The sequence below is a fragment of the Plectropomus leopardus genome, chromosome 14 (assembly GCF_008729295.1).
Source record: "Plectropomus leopardus isolate mb chromosome 14, YSFRI_Pleo_2.0, whole genome shotgun sequence".
Lineage (NCBI taxonomy): Eukaryota > Metazoa > Chordata > Actinopteri > Perciformes > Serranidae > Plectropomus > Plectropomus leopardus.
In genome coordinates, this window is record NC_056476.1 from 7548405 (window position 1) to 7562830 (window position 14426).

General features: G+C 38.1%; 1 protein-coding gene across 5 annotated transcripts in view; it reads right to left on the minus strand.

Annotated features, from left to right (window-relative positions):
- Positions 1-3535, minus strand: part of LOC121953434 (DNA (cytosine-5)-methyltransferase 3A-like) — a 50691-nt gene extending 47156 nt beyond the window's left edge. For 4 of the 5 annotated variants that reach the window (XM_042500540.1, XM_042500538.1, XM_042500539.1 and 1 more), the window contains exons 1-2: positions 3415-3535; positions 2023-2234 (exon numbers count right to left, since the gene is read on the minus strand). In XM_042500540.1, coding sequence (XP_042356474.1) covers positions 2023-2103 — 81 coding nt within the window. In that variant the 5' untranslated portion in view covers positions 2104-2234; positions 3415-3535. The remainder of the gene's footprint in view (positions 1-2022; positions 2235-3414) is intronic. The other variant, XM_042500537.1, reaches the window with a different exon arrangement.
- Between the last annotated feature and the right edge of the window lie 10891 nt (positions 3536-14426).

Here is a 14426-nt window from a genome sequence, read left to right on the forward strand (position 1 = left end):
AAAAGGTTCAAGTAAGCATTCTCTGGGGGAACTTGCTTCTGGGTAGAACCTCAGCCCTTCAGGGAGAACCCTTTTGAATCCTCTATTCCTAAGAATGTGGAACTTGAATATACATGACAAAATAAATAGCATAACCACCTGACTTGCCACAGTCACCTTTTTTTTGTAACAGCAAAGAAAATACAGCTTTTGACATGGCAAAAATACAACAAACATGTCTGACTGGGTCACATAATCTGACAGGTTACAATATATGTTGTAACACTGGCCAGAGACATTTCTGTCGCCTCATCGTCTTCTCTCTCTTTTTTTTTTATCAGCTGTGCAGTAAAAAAAAAAAAATGTCATAAAACATTCTTAAAAATTGGACAACCGCTCTTACTAAAAGATAGAGAATGTTCATAAACACAGACAGGGATTTCAAAGGTCAGGCTATGTTACGTCCTGAGAGTGTTAGCTGCTAAGATGGAATAAATCCATCAACCATTAGTGTCCTAGGGTGATAAACTGATTTGCATAAAGAGATAGATGCAGGCAGAGTAACTGATGCTGTGATTAATGGGCACGGGGTTATAATTGATAAATATCGCAGGAAAGAACATTCATCACTGAATTTATGGATGAAAATACAGAGGTTACCGCCAAGCCTTTTAAAGGTTATTGTAAATGTAGATATCGATGCTTTTGTGAGAGGACGTGTTTTGCAGATGGTGCCGGTTCATTGTGTGATTACTAATAGAGAGCCTGGTGCTTCTTTTTTTTTTTTTTTTTCTTACAGGGCGGCAGAATTTGCATAGATAATGGCACGTTTTGAGTGCAGTCTGGTGTGCAGGCTCATTTGGGAACCACTTACATGGATGACACAATTCAGTGGTGCCTGGCTATCTCTGCAGGAACAGCCTACATGCACCACGCCGCTCATCCAATTCCCAACCCACGAGCTCAGACACACTGAATAGAAATAACACGCCATTTTCACACACAGCTTCACCCCAATATTTTCTAGAAAAAAAAAACAGAAAACCCTGAAATATGATTTGTTGTTGCCTCGAGTGAACTCTACTACATTGTCAATATCTCTGCACTATTTCCGTCTGGGTAGCCGGTTATTTAAGGCAATGTCTGTTGCCAGGCAACAAGACTAAGGGCAGTACTGTGTAATGGGAATGTAGAGGAAGAGGACAGATCCCCCCCAGTAAAAAAAAAAAAAAAAAAAAAAAAAAGCTGTAGAGCCATTCCAGCTCCAGCTCAACCTACACCAGCCAACGCCCACGTCACCAACCACCATTACAACAGCGAATGTCACATAATACAGCTGCATCTCGCCACAGCCGCCTCAGTGATGCTGCCATCGCTGCCTCTGTGGAGCATCAGTGATGCTGCAGTTACGCACATGCTGTAATAATGAGTCTGTCTGCATCATAAAAGGTGACATGGCACTCCACATGCTGTCACATCTTTCAATAAAAATCTTACTTTTTCTTGAATCAAGAAAAGTAAGTGTTAAGATTGCAGAGATCAATAAGGCATTAGCTTGACAGATTGATTTACTCTGTTAATAAATTGGGGATTTAATGGGCTTTGACCTGAGGTGACTGCACGAACCACACACCTCTTATTGCAGGGCTCCATCAATGTAACATCAGTGTAATATCACAGATCAAAAACACACTCATGCACACTTTATAGATATTTTAGGAAAACACTAAAAGCCACACTGTATTGCATCATTGCTGGATGAGCCCAGGAGTGACTAATCTCCTTTTAAATCTGGTGTGTTTGAGAGCTGTCAAAAAATAGCATTTTGCAGCGATGGAGAGTCAAATCCAAAATTAATCAACAGCTTAGCTCAAGTCGTTCAAAAAGCCAAAACATGACTGAATGAACTCTTCGAACCCACAGGCAGTGAAGTTAAAAAAATCCTGAGTCATTCAACAACATACCAAGCTTCAAGAGGGGCCTCATAAATACCTTAAAAGAGATTCCCAAGGCGCACTTTTATATTTCACACGCTTTTCTTACCATTCTGTTTCCAGGTGAATCAGCGTAGTCTGAGCCTTTGAATGAAGTGGTGTTGGTGTTGGTGACAGTGTTGGACGGCATCGTTGAGAGTCTTGTGGCGCTTATGGGTGATGTGTGATAATGGGGCGATGTGGATGAGGTGGAAATAAACTCAAAGGAATACAAAAAAAAAGAAAAAGAAATGAGAGATGATCCCTCTTCTCTCCGCTCTCCTGGAAGATAAAGGAAGAAAAGTGACAATCAGCTCATTTTGCATTAGTGGTGTGATGCTTTTATTCACAGGAGAGCAGAGTTTCATGCTGCAGTGGCACATTTTCTTCATATTTCCTCAAATCACTTCTTTTAAATCTATATTTTTCTGTCATAAAGAGGTTTTTCTTGAGCATCAGATTTCCTTTGTTGAGTCCTCGTCATGTATAGGAACCACACAGGGCCTCTATAGGATACTGTATGGCTACTATTGCCTATAGGGCCTAGGCCACTTTTCTACACTACATCGATGTATCAGTGTACAGTAGTCGACATCAAATGGCTGCTTATGTGTGCCTAATAACCTGAGCAACGCTCCAATACAAGTCCAGCATGCTTATGTTGTTTTTTTAAATTAATAATATTTGATTTCACCTCAAGAGTCTGGGTTAAAGTTACTCCAGCAGTCAACCATGCGCACACAGCGGAGCCACAGTTACGCTCGTAAAATGTGCACACAAAAAAGCCTATATATCTATATTCATATAGGATGTGTTTAATTACCTCTAAGGGTTATATCAAAACTGATGTCAGTCGGTTCTGATTAATTTAATAGGCTGTTAAGTCTTAGATACTCGCAAATAATTGCAGGCAGCATCCAGAACGTGTAATCTTGAAAAAATAATTTATTATTTGGCCACACAGGCGTTTAATGTCACCGCATATCCACGCACATCACGCTTCAACCATGCCATACGTTTACATTACTGCAATCGACTGACTTGCTTTTATCATTCAATATGTTAAAAATGCAAAGTTTTAGACGTCTTTGCAGCAGGGGAAGTCTGCAATATGACCCAGGGGATTTGTGGCTCTTTTACAGGCCACGGCCACTCAAGTATAAATCCCCGTTATTTATTTTATTTCATTTTATTTTATAATGAGGCCAGTGTTTCAAGGAGCCGCGGTCCCGGTTCCGTGCTGTAAATTCGGTCAAGTTCAAGTGCACATCGCGATGTCCAATCAGCACATCTGCAAAAAGGCAAAAACCCTAAAATCGCTATTTCCCCGTTTCCATCGAGCGCCTTCCGCTCTCTGGGCTTTCACGTTTTTGTTCACATAAAGGTTTCCCCTTCCTTCCTGCGCGGTTACCAGTGCCGGGTTAAACGGATTTAAATGCGTGAATCGCAATGTGTTCGTTACCCGATTTTCCCAAGTCCCAGGCCTGACCCTTTTTGTCTCGCTTGCTCCCGGAGCCTCCTTCCTCTTCTCTCCCCGTCCTCCACCTCCCCAGCCGGCCAGCTCTCTTCCAGATGCACCGCTCTCACTGCAGGGGCCTGCAGACTGTCTGCCGGCTGCCACACGGTCCTAAAGACTGCCGGCTCGCCTCAGTGAGCAGGGGGGCGGAGGAGGGGGGCGGAGGTGGTCTGACACTAATTGACCAGTGGTAGATGAAGTACCTGAAAGCCTCACTTGATTAAGAGTATTGATACCTTGCCAGAAAATGACTTTGGCAGAAGTTAAAGTCGCCTAATAGAATATTACTCAAGTAAAAGTCTTGAATGATCTGATATTTAATGTTCTTCAGTCTAAAAATAATTTTATTTTAAATGTACTTAAGTAAAAGTACAAGTAAATGCTGTTAATAAAAAAGCAAGCAGTCAGAATTTTGAGAATTATTGTTTATTTCCTCATATCATACCTCACCATAAAAATGGGGCGTACATTACACCTTGAGAAAAACAAGGTATTTTTTCTTTACAACTTAAAGAAGTTAAGGACACAAAGTTTTCTCTTCCCTCCCATTCCTTCATTTTTCGTTCTGTTCCCTCCTCCCTGCCTAATTCCTTCCCTACTTTGCAGTAACTAACTACAATTCTTAGGGGAAATGTAAAAGTGAAATTTGACAGAAATTAAAAAAAAGTAAAATACTTATTTTTTTAAAAAAAACTTAAGTACTGTAATGAAGTATTTGTTCCATTACACCATGAAAATGTTGCTCAAATAAAAGTAAGGAAGTATAAGGAAAATGTACTTAAAGTATTAAAGTAAAAGTATCCAATGCAAAAAAAATAAAATAAAGCACCTCCCCTAAAATAGACTTAAATGTTTATTAAGATAGTTGGAAATTAATTTTCTGTCAAATGGATAATTAATTAGTCGACTAATCATTTCAGCTTTGCTTGTATGAACTGTTTGCTGATATAATTTCTGACAAAAACATTTTAGAAGCTTTTCTTAGTAACTAAAGCCATAAGATAAATGTAGTGAAGTAAAAATTACAAACATTTCCCTTGGAAATGTGGTGATGTCAAAGTTTAAAGTGGCATGAAAAGAAAATAATTAAGTAAAGTACTAGTACCTCAGATTTGTACTTAAATAGAGTAACAGTAGATATGCTTATGATGGTACTACAAATTTAGGTGGTTGACAGTGCAGGTATTGCAACATAAAGTGATGAAGTTTAAGTGTAAGAGCAGTGCAGATACCAATGGCTGGTGACTTTTAGTCCAACTAACTTGTTTTTGGTAGAAGGTGCAAATAAGGAATTAGGAATGCTGGAAAATGTAAGACATAAAATGCAAACATAGAGTTAAATTTAAAAAAATATAAATAGAAGTAGAATATCTAAATAAATACAAATGCTAAAGAGAGGTAAATATCTAAAGAAAATACAAAAGCAAATTGTGCAAAGGTTGACATAACCAGTAAATTGACAGTCCAGCAGCATAAAGGCAGACAGAATGCATGTGAGCACTGTATCAGTTTTATCCAGCTAACTGAGTCATCCTGCTTGGTGCAGGTCCTCCACCTGGACATAAGTCTCTGAAGACAGTTGTCTAGCTGATGGACAATGTATACAAAACCAAAGCTGACATTTCTGCACTTGAACATGAATAGTGGGGTATTTTACTTTTTTGGTTTGTTTGGCCTGTGAACTTGTGAACTGAACTCAGCTCAGTGACATTTTTCGCTGGCATGTGACTTTTTTTTTGTATTATATTTCATTTAATTTCATATCACATGTGCTTTGTTCAATTCAATATTCTTTTACAGAGTAGTTTTAACAACTTTTTTAGAAGATGGTAGCTTTAGTTAACAAAGCTAGATTTCTTGCTTGGGTAGCTTTATTGTAGTTCTGCTTCTTCCAGTGTGATGTAATTGGTAGTTTGTAAAACTATGCTTGCAAAGTAACTTCCTTAAAACACTTTATGCTTATTTATTTATTTGGTTTTTTTTTTCATATTTAGATACAATGTGACCTTTACTTAACAAATGACAGTAGAAATACAGATGGTAAACAGGGTTAAAACAAAGAGTGTGTCCTGCAACTAAGGTCCAAATTGAACTGAGGTCATCTGGTATGCATCTCAGATGATTAGTCCACAGGGATGCCTCAACATTTTTATTTAAAAGTTGAACCATTAATGCCCAATTGGAGCACTTCCATGCTTAATTTTTAAACTCACGTTACACCTCAGAGACATTTGAGTGGCCCAGTGGTCCCCCAAGTACTGCCTTGGCCCCTCTGATGTGACCTCAGGGCAAAAATAAACACTAGACCTGTGTGTGAAGACGAATGCCCTTTTCTTATATTCACCACTTCCCCTTAGAGAGATCTGGTATATGTTGATTTTATTGCTTTGGTGGCACTGTGTTGGTCATACAGCGTCAGCTCCAGCCTATTTCGGGCATGGAGCTATAGCAGGTATTTGTTTGACCCCCCCTTTATACACGTGTGTTTTGTGGTCATACGACGCAGCTATGTGAAAGTCTAAGAGGTAACTGTACGTTTCTGCCATAATATTGTCATAGAAAAATATCACCAGTGGCACTTGAAATGTAGTGCATTTTAAAATTAATTATTACAACTTATATGTTTCAAAATGATCTTTGCGTGGTGCACACGTGCACGTTTTTTTTCACATTTTTTGTAACATACAATTAACTACAATTAGAAAAATCTAAGGGTTGAAGAAAAGCTACAATATTTTAAGTACAACTTTAATACAACACACACAAAGTAATTGTATTTAAATGTTGACAAAATGAGCACAGGAACCCAAGGAGACTTCCCCATTTTTAATGTGCTGCATTTATGGGCCCCCTGATGGCTGTGGGGCCCTAAGCAGCCATGTAATTAGCTGATGCCTCAGGCCAGCTTTGAGGCCTAGTGAGGCGAAACACGTGCTCTCTACAGTTGTTCTTTTGATGGTACTACATTGCATATTTGCCTCTTTACACTGATGCAAACTCTTAATGTAGTATCTCATCTTCCACACATTCTCACACCACAGTGCAAGTTTATTGATAAATTGCTCAGTTTATATATTTTATGTTGGCAGAGGTTTGAGTACATACAGTGCGGTAAAGTATAGTGGTTGCTGACATTTGCACAATCTGCACATTCCAGTGCAGAAACCTCAGCTATTACACCACATTAGTCCCCTTTGCTACTACATGTGTAATTGTTAGTTTTGTAAACTTCTGACATAGTATATATATCTCTAACTCTTCATTGTTCTGTGTGCTCTTTGGCTACTGTGACTTCTGGGACTCGATTCAGTGATAAAATACAGTGTCCTATTTTCCTACCTTGGGTTCAATTGGTAGTCTTCAAAGCAAACATTTTGACTCATCAATCACAGATGTAACTAATGACATTGTTATTTGCTGCATTGTGTTGCATGAATTGCTGGGATGGAGCCATCATAAACATTATAAGTTACGCCTGTGCTGTTCTGTCAAGTAAAAATGTATGCTGTGGAAAAGTTTGATGAATCTGATTAATTTAGGCATTATGAAGAAACTGCATTGATGCTTTAAAACAACATTTATTTTGGAAGTAAAACAACATGTGAGCAAAAACAAAATAGAAGTACAAGGTGGACTGACTCATACTTTGGTGAGGGTGTTCATTAAGCAAATGTGTTCAAAATAATGGAGTTAGTGTCAATATAGCAGGAAATTCTTGTCTTTTATGTGTTCAATTTGAATTTCACCCCCCAAATAACCATTTTAATTCAACAACTCACCCATGTGTTACATTGAATTTTACGTGCCTCCACAGAGAACGAGGATTCCAAAACCAGAGAAAATTCTTGATGAGTAAAAGTACAAGGGGTCATGTTTAACAAAACTATATCAAAACATTTGTTTACAAACTCACAAAACTCCTGCAATATAATCCAAGTCTCACTGAAAAAGTCGTATGCACAGTACTTACCACACAATGCATTTTAGCTAAAACCGTAATATGGAAAGAGACTTCTGCACAAACAGCCTCGCACACAGACAAGTAGCACGCCTGCACATTGCTACTGTTTATACTGTTTATTATATGTTATGGATTTATTGAGAAGTTTCTCTGTTTCGGGATTCTTTGTCCACCATGGAGGCATGTGAGAAAAACAAAATTCATTCCTTAACTCATCATAACATGTTGTATAGTGCTTAGTTAAATTCAGCCTTGCTCCTTTTGTGAGTAGTTTCTCCAGTTTAAAAAAATGTGATCAGCAATCAGTTTTGAGCTTTCAAAAGGGGCTATGATGAGAAGAAATTTGAGAACTACTCTTCTAGCCTTTTCAGGGGTTGTAGCGGTTGAAAACTGTAAAAAAGTGACTTAAGCAAGCATGTCATAGTGATGATTTTTGCACCAATTTGCTGTACAACAACATAATGCTGCACTAATAGAAAAATTAAAAAATGTTGTGGCTTTTTAGTATATATACTTTTTTTCTTTTCAAATAAACAAACCTGCTCAAACAAGTTGTACGGAACTTTCCAAAGCAGATAATCACGCTGGTTATATTCCTGGGTGCACTGGGCTAATAATTTATTTAGCCGTAGATCTGTATATCAGAGCAGATGGAGGAGCATTTAGCTCATCTCATGTAGTTTCATAGATTTTATCCTCTCAGCAGAATCTTAATCTCGCAGCACATCTTCATTCATTTCCTGGAGTGCAGCTAGAACAAGATATCAAACCTCTTATCACGTTCTTTCCATTAACCCTACAGCAGCCCGCCACTGCTACTACCAACACTTATCCCGCACACGCCCACTAGTCGGAGACACAGTGAGGTAAATGCTACAGATGCAGGAGGGTTAAAAGCTCAGAGAACAGCTCCCTGTGAGGCACATTGAGTGCTCTTTAGGGGCAATGAGTGAGAGAGAAAATGTGTGTGCAGCAGGCGGATGTGGTTCAATGATCTGGAAGCAGCAGCATCTCCTCTTTCTCATAGAGTCAATGGCACTGAGAGGTTCATCTAAGGACAGCAGCCTCAGCAGCAGCAAGACGATGCCACATAACCACAGAGGAGTATGTGTGCTGCCGGCTTGTGGAAACTCTGTCTTGTCCTAGAAACCCACAGATGAGGATGCTTATAGGTCAAAGTGTGCCGACTTCATCTTGTTGGTGCTGAAACAACAGGAAAAGGGCAGGGTTGTTTTATTATATTTAGATTTGTAGGTAAAGCAGGAAAGGGCATTGTGTTTCGTTTGACCTGTTTAGAAGAAGTTGATAAAGAGGAAGTGGGTGAGGGCCAAGTCATGGACAAGTTTTGAGAAACAAACAACTTTAACTTGAATGTAAGCACATTTAAAACAACAAGTAAATACAGCTCTTTCTAGCTTCCTATGAGCTGAGGTCAAAATCAGAAATTGAGCTACAAACAAGCACACTTATTTACTGACGAAGAGATGACATATCTGGCCAGACAAATTGAAATTGCAAATATAAAATACAACTACTGTAAACACATCGGTTTCAAAAACACTCCCATTTACCGCAAAAAAAGTTTTTGCACTCACATGAGGTAGTTTTTCAGGTAATTCGAAAAAGCCATATTTTGCAAAACTGCTATGGAAACACTTTTTTTTGCTTTTACAGGTCACATGATGCTATGTGCTTGTCAGTAGTAACTGGCTCCCTCAGGTATGATGCAGCAGACACTACAAGAAGTGTTATGGCATCGCATATTTCTTTGAAAGTTGAGCAGATCTTTTGGAAGTTTTGAACCCACAATTCCTTAGTGAAATGGTGGACTATCACCTCTTACAGTTCCCTCATACGTGGTCGCTCCCACATATAAGGGGCTGGCCTTTCCATTATTGGTCACATAACATGCCTACGTGCTTTCGATTGGAAATAATGACTGCTAGTGCGGTGACTGCAGTAGGAATAAACCTGCTGTTGTTTTAAACAACCATCACAATGCTTCTTGAAATGTTACTGTGAGAAAAGTCGCATAACATCACTAAGTGGAAAGGCAGTCATCTCGTAATTGTGTTTTATTGACATTTCAAAAATATCGCTAAAGTTTTGTTTAAATCTGTTATGGAAAGAAAGAAGTGGTGAAATAAGTACTTGGTTGAGTAAAAGTATCTATATGATAAAAGTAGTCATTATTCAGGAGTATGCCTGCTTCCAGAATCTTATATTATTATGTAAATATTGTTGATGGAAACATAAATATTGATGTATTAATGCATAAGCAGCATTTTATTGTAGCTGGACAATATGGAGCATATTTTAGCTGCCTTATATACTTCTGGGTAGTTTAATAAATAACAATGCAACATTGTTGTATTGTGTCAATTAATGTGACTCAGAATTGATATAGTATTTTGCATTGTGAGCTCTTTTTTCTGATGTCATTACATTTGTAATTTCCCCTGAATCCTCTGTGACTGGTCTGCTTGGGCTTACAGTGGACTTCTATGCATGTTCCTCAAATACATGCCATTAGGAGCTAACAGGTTTGGTTTCCTCTGTGGACTGGATGGACTGACATTAATATGGACTTTATTTAATTCTTGCTGCCCTGCTGGCGCTGTCTTTGTTGATTTCCTTCCATTCTCAGGAATAATGTAAAAGTAACCCTTAACGCAAAGTATTGATATTGATTGCTATTGAGTTTTATTTTATTACCCTTGGTGACCCGACCATTCTGTCCTGTTTTTTAAGGGTATTTGTGTTCCTTGGGGGAAAACAAACCTAAACCTAAATATACCGTTGAGGCCAAGAAGGGCTGTACTTACAACTATTATCCAAAATAAACGGTTGAAAAATCTTGAAAAATTGAATTTTGTCATCTTGAGACAATGAAGCAATTACAAAAAAGTTGTTTCCTCTTATTGGGCTGCTTATAATGTTTAAAAGAGATCAGGAGTGCCATGCCAGCATGTATAGATGGCGTCCCAACAACTGTTGCAGCTGATTTTTGCTGGTAATGTCAGTACAAGGAGTACCCATTATTAATATTAATGATGGCTTCAGACGGTAATGGTAATGAAGTGGTGACATGGTGTCCTCTTGTGTGCACAGAGGCTCTCTGCACACGGGAGCAGCTCATAGTCAGATGCACCCTGTCAAGAGTGGCGAGTGTGTGCCAAACACACTTTTGGTAATTTCATGGCCAGGCTTTCTTGACGCACCGTGGCACACCTGGGCACAGTGTAGGATCAGAAAGGAAAAAATACTATCGGTGCATGCACAGAGACTGTGACAATCATTTTTTAACTCATTCACTACTTTAACCTCCTTTATTCATTGCTCTCCTGTCATAACAACACCAGTTATTTTTAAATGTTAGATTGGGACTCAAACAATCTCCACCTCATCATGGTGCTTATCACAGTCCCACATCTACCTACCATTAAAAACGCACGGCTGTTATTGTTACTATTATGTATTGTGTTTAGTATCAATGTGCACATTTTATGAGATGATCATTTGATCTGACAGAGAAAAAACATTGCAAGTATTGTAACTGGTAACTCATGGTGTCATGTAATAGACTAACAAGTGTAATTTGTCATGCTGAAAGTAGTGAAGTAGAAGTTAAGAAAAGAAAATGTAAACTATAAGTACCTCAAAATTATATTGAAGAAACGTACCCAGTTATTTTCCAACATTAATAAATGATGTGTGTGTTATGATAATAACATAATGATAAAGAGACCAAGTAAAGATTGATCAAAATCACACATTTATGACATAACCAGTCAAAGCCATATTTTAAATCTTTTTTTTAATATATCTCACATTTGATTTATTTACAAAAGACAGTGGCTTTGTGACATAAAACTATGTTTTGTAAAATCAACATGAGAAACAAATGTGTACCAGAAGCATAACCGTACAGAACACATACATAGATAAATAACATCAGGGGAGCGTTGTCGTCGAGGTCGTCCTCTTTGCACATTGTCTCTCTGCAAACAATAACAGGATCACAATGTATGCACCTCTGTATGAGCGTTTTATTTGTGTTAGAGTTGGTCTGACGGGGTTTTGACATTATTGCCTCCACATAATGACATCAGGGAGTTTATCAGTAGATTTGGAATGTGTTTTCCGTCTGTATTATTTATTAAATGTTAATTTCCAGCAGTGGAAACCATTAACTGTGAACATTTTCAGGCATTTTGTGAATAAACTATGGGCAACAACAACATACTAATGCAGATATACTTAATATATACCTGTAATTTGTATGACACACAATGTCTGCAAACAGTTTGGCACAAATGTAAAGGCTGAGCATGAGTTTCCCCCAGAACACATTAAATAAATAAATAAAATCTCTACAAAGTCACAGACATAAAGGCTGATAGATCATCTTATTTGCTGAATGGTTACTTTATACAGCACTTTACAGAACAGCTACAGGCACAAACCGAAAGAACGAAAAGAAACTTTAGAATTTAAATGGAATGAAGGGAAAGACAATAAATTTGAATTTTTATCTCCGCATTTTAATAATTTCTGGACCTTTTTTGCTGAGCTTTTTGACAGCAGTAGTCACAGAATTTTTATTTCTATATTTCAGCTTTTCTCCATAATAATTTATATTTGGGCGACTACGCAAGCATGAGTGTGCATGTGAATCTGACAAACTCATTACATAGACTACACTCCACTAATACTAAACAATAATGATAACGTAGAACAGAGAACTGAATAAAAATATCACATTTAAAATGTCGATAACAGAGAAGCCTCTTTTTGTTCTTTTTCGTGACACAGTGTAACAGGTTATTGAAACCTTTTACTTTAGCTTATAGGATAGGCTTACTGTACAGATCTCAAAACAAAAACCTCATGCTTATTAGCTCCATTCAGTCAGATTTTACCCATAAGATATAACTGCTCCCAGACCTTTTATCGCTTTTCATTTACGAAAAACCAAACATTGCTCATTTTTGAGAATTTTTGGCTACCCTGAAGGACAAAAACATTGAGCCAGAAAACAAAAAATGTAAACGTAACTTAGAACAATCAAAATAAACATCCTCTCCGGTTGACAGGTACCTCTGTAACAGACAGATCACTTCACCTTTTTAGTGAAAGACACAAATTCACACACAGACAAAGTATATCCAACAACATGCTTCACCACATAGCACTTCTGAAAAACTTCTCTCCTACTAATCATTCACTTTCTTTACCCAGTGATTAAACCACTTGTTGTTGTTTTCCTAAATATATTTGAGGAGTTTCATTCCAAAATGAGACTAATGACTGGTAAAATTAAAGGTATACTTTGCAGGATTTTCTGCAAAAAAATAATGCATAGACTCACACCGAAGTAATTTCTTTCAAGCATAACTAATAACCCACTGAAAGTGTGGTGTATATATCTGCAGAGATTCCGCCCTTTGCCTGTATTTTTTTAGTGTAGTCTCCAGCCAAAATAATGTGCAGGTGAGATCAGGAATTTATAGGAAGGTAGCAAATGGGTAGTAGCAGCATGCATCCAAAAGAATGCCATGAAAATCGCCACACACACATACAGTGCCGCAAAGTCGAAAGTATAATAAGGTAAAATGTTAAGCACATAAAGCTAGTTCCACAACAAGAGTGAATTTGAGGTTGTCTTTCACTTGCTTTCACTAGCAAGCACTGAAAGAGAAGACGGGAAGCTTTAAATGAGGTCTGTGGTTAACACGAGCTTAAGAGACTTTCACACTTTATTCTACAACATAAAACACGTCAGTAAATACCCCACTCGCAAACTTTCTAGCTTTTATGTGCCTTAAAAAAGACAGTTGTTAACAAGTGGCTAAGTGAGACTACACAACGTCATCACACTGAACCACTCCAAACGCAGCTTTGCAGCCTCGTAGTGGTGACTACGCAACCATAGTGTAGTTCATTTTAGCCTTGCATTAGCTTTTTGCTTCTGACAATTACATGTAGGCTTCAAAAATCCTAAAAAATGGTATGCATTTGTGAAGATTATCTTCCTGAACCAAACATGTGAGCATATACGTTTGTTTACCACTGAGCTTATTTGCTGCAATGATCCAAAATCCAATGGAAAAATCTCATAGGTTGTTTGACGAGGGTACCAGGTTGACGTTAGCTTTCCGGGTTGACCTACAGAAAAATGTAATCTTTGTGGCGCTCTGTAGGGCCAAGTTTGAATGTTGTGTTCACAAACAGTAGTGACAATGCCTGCACAGTATACCTGTAACTTATTTAGGAAATTTTAACTAAATCTTACTGCACGTTTTATTTTTTTAGTTGCAGTGGATGTATCAGAACTGGAAAATTGGCACCAGCCACCAATCAGATTCTGGTAAAATATGTAAGTTATGTTATATGTAAGTAGATTTGCTCCTCCTACCAGCCAGAGAACAATGGTAATCTACTGAGTGGCTGGTAGATTTTGGAATCCACCAGCTGCATTTGGAAGTGGACAAAAAAGTTAGTTTCCACTCCTGGGGTGTATGTTTTGGAACGAAATCCTCAATATCTAATCATCATTGACCTTTAACCTCTCAGTCTGTGGCCAGGGATGTCCAGCAGTTAAAGGACATTACCGCCATATTCTAGAGTAGCTCTGCAGTCCCTGAGCACCTACCTTCATTGCACATATTCAGTATTCCTTTATTAACTAAATAAAGCTATCAAAGCATTTCCTACCTGCTTACTACAACCTTACATATTGTATAGTGTTCATTTTGTAACTACAACTCAACACCTAATTCATTACTACTTTAACATCCTGAGGTGCTTCCCTACACTTTAAAGTATAAATACTGAGGCTGCCGTCTAGTCAGGTGTGTTAAGTTTGCACGGGGAGGAAACAATGAGACTAAGCTCATTACTGTGTTTGTAGTAGCCCCATCGATTTCTAGTAATTGCACAGCCCTCTTATTTGCAAGGATGGCTCACTGAGAGCGCAGTAGCAGCAGTACAGTAT